Source organism: Corapipo altera, unplaced genomic scaffold, assembly GCF_003945725.1.
Source record: "Corapipo altera isolate COAL_440 unplaced genomic scaffold, ASM394572v1 59261, whole genome shotgun sequence".
In the NCBI taxonomy this organism is placed as follows: Eukaryota; Metazoa; Chordata; class Aves; order Passeriformes; family Pipridae; genus Corapipo; species Corapipo altera.
Window position 1 is genome coordinate 1 of NW_020888784.1, and position 2593 is coordinate 2593.

General features: G+C 60.0%; 1 protein-coding gene across 1 annotated transcript; it reads left to right on the forward strand.

Moving 5' to 3' along the window:
* Positions 1-4: 4 nt before the first annotated feature.
* On the forward strand, positions 5-2021 carry LOC113942061 (sodium channel modifier 1-like; the record flags this gene model as incomplete). Its single annotated transcript, XM_027633202.1, has 4 exons — positions 5-102; positions 908-1038; positions 1134-1236; positions 1876-2021. Coding segments are annotated over 4 exons (432 nt in total), but the record flags the coding sequence as incomplete, so codon positions are not given.
* Between the last annotated feature and the right edge of the window lie 572 nt (positions 2022-2593).

The window sequence follows — 2593 nt, forward strand, 5'->3', positions numbered from 1 at the left end:
TTCCCAGGGATCCCAGGCCCCGCTCCTGGCACGGACCCGACGGATCGCCCGGAGCGCCCTCCTGAAATCCGCCCCCTACAGCAGCTGCTGCCGCAGGAAAGGGTCGGGAACACCGGGAATGGCGCCGGGAACGCCGGGAATGGGGCCGGGAATGCCGGGAGAGGGGCTGGGAATGCCGGGAATGGGGCTGGGAATGCCGGGAGAGGGGCTGGGAGGGGGAGGGGGGGAGCTCTGGCATTCCCAGGAGGGGACTGGTGGGATGAGGGGAAGCTCTGGGATTCCCGGGAAGGGGACTGGGAAGAGAGGGAAAGCTCTGGGATTCCCAGGAAAGAGACTGGGAAGAGAGGGAAAGCTCTGGGATTACTGGGAAAGGGATTGGAAAGGGAGGGAAAGCTCTGGGATTCCCAGCAAAGGCACTGGGAAGAGAGGGAAAGCTCTGGAATTCCCAGGAAGGGGACTGGGAGGGTGAGGGAAAGATCTGGAATTCCCAGGAAAGGGACTGGGAAGAGAGGGAAAGCTCTGGGATTACTGGGAAAGGGACTGGGAAGGGAGATAAAGGTCTGGGATTCCCAGGAAAGGGACTGGGAAGAGAGGGAGGGCTCTGGGATTCCCAGGAAAGGGATTCTTTGGATGAGGATGGGGGGGAAAAGCTCTGGAATTGCCGTGTCCCCGCTGCCATCCGGTGTCTGTGGGACTCATCCCTCATTCCCTGTGAGACTCATCCCTCATTCCCTGTGGGACACATCCCTCATTCCCTGTGGGACACATCCCTCATTCCCTGTGGGACTCATCCCTCATTCCCTGTGGGACTCATCCCTCATTCCCTGTGGGACTCTTCCCTCATTCCCTGTGGGACTCATCCCTCATTCCCTGTGGGACTCATCCCTCATTCCCTGTCCCATCCCAGGGCCCAGGGAAGCAGCTCCCGGGTTGGTCCCGCCCGGACGGTGCCGGAGCCGCTCCGGAATGTGGGAGAATCCCGGGATGTGGGAGAATCCCGAGGATCCCCAGCCCTGCTGCTGGAACACGGGAGGACAGGTTTGAGACCAGGGGGAAGCTCCGGGGCAGGATCGGGATCGTCCCGGATCATCCCAATTCCAGAGGGTCCCACTCCCACCTCGTTCCCTCCCCAGATGTTCCGAAGGCTCCGACCCGGAAAGGAAAATCCTGCCCCGTGTGGGACGAGCTGAGCCCGGAGCGGCGCCGGGTCCTGCGGCACCACCTGCACCTGCGCAGGTGAGCTGGGCCCGAAATGGGCTAAAACTGAGCCCAAACCGAGCCCAAAATGAGCTAAAACTGAGCCTGAGCCCCAAAATGGGCTAAAACTGAGCCTAAACCGAGTCTAAACCGAGCCTGAGCCCCAAACTGAGCCCAAACTGAGCCTGAGCCCCAAACTGAGCCCAAAATGAGCTAAAACTGAGCCTAAACCGAGCCCAAACTGAGTCTAAACCGAGCCTGAGCCCCAAACTGAGTCTAAACCGAGCCTGAGCCCCAAACTGAGCCCAAACTGAACCTAAGCTGAGCCCCAAACTGAGCCCAAACCCAGCCCAAACCGAGCCCAAAATGAGCCTAAAATGAGCTAAAATTGAGCCTAAACCGAGTCTGAGCCCCAAACTGAGCCCAAACCAAGCCCAAACTGAGCCCAAACCAAGCCCAAACTGAGCCTGAGCCCTAAACCGAGCCCAAACTGAGCCCAAACTGAGCCTAAACTGAGCTCAAAATGAGCCAAAAGTGAGCCAAACCTGAGCCTAAATCAGCCCAAACCGAGCCCAAAATGAGCCAAACCTGGGCCTAACTGAGCCCAAACTGAGCCCAAACGCCCCCAGCCCAGCCCAAGCCCCCTCGGACCCCCCTGACCGGTCCGTCCGTCCCCAGCTCCGGGTGGATCCAGGATCCCTGCGGGAAGTGGGTCAAGGACGGGAACGCAGAGTTCGACTCGGACGAGGAGGAGCCCCCGGAGCTGCCACCGACGTGACCCTCCCTGGGCCCAAATCCCCCGTCCCCAAAACCCCAAACCCCCAAATCCCCTGTGCCCAAAACCCCAAATCCCCAAACCCCCTGTGCCCAAACCCCCTGTGCCCAAATCCCGTGCCCAAATCCCCTGTGCCTGATTCCCCTGTGCCCAAATCCCCTGTGCCCAAAACCCCAAATCCCCTGTGCCCAAATCCCCTGTGCCCAAATCCCCAAATCCCCTGTCCCCAAATCCCTTTTCCCCAAATCCCTTTTCCCCAAACCCCCTGTGCCCAAATCCCCTGTGCCCAAACCCCCTGTGCCCAAACCCCCTGTGCCCAAATCCCCAAATCCCCTGTGCCCGATTCCCCTGTCCTCAAATCCCCTGTGCCCAAATCCCCTGTGCCCAAAACCCCAAATCCCCTGGGCCCAAATCCCCTTTTCCCCAAACCCCCTGTCCCCAAATCCCCCATCCCCAAATCCCCTGTGCCCAAATCCCCTGTCCCCAAATCCCCAAATCCCCTGTGCCCAAATCCTGTGTCCCCAAATCCCGTCCCCAAATCCCATCCCCAAACCCCCTGTCCCCAAATCCCCTTTTCCCCAAACCCCCTGTGCCCAAATCCCCAAATCCCCTGTCCCCAAA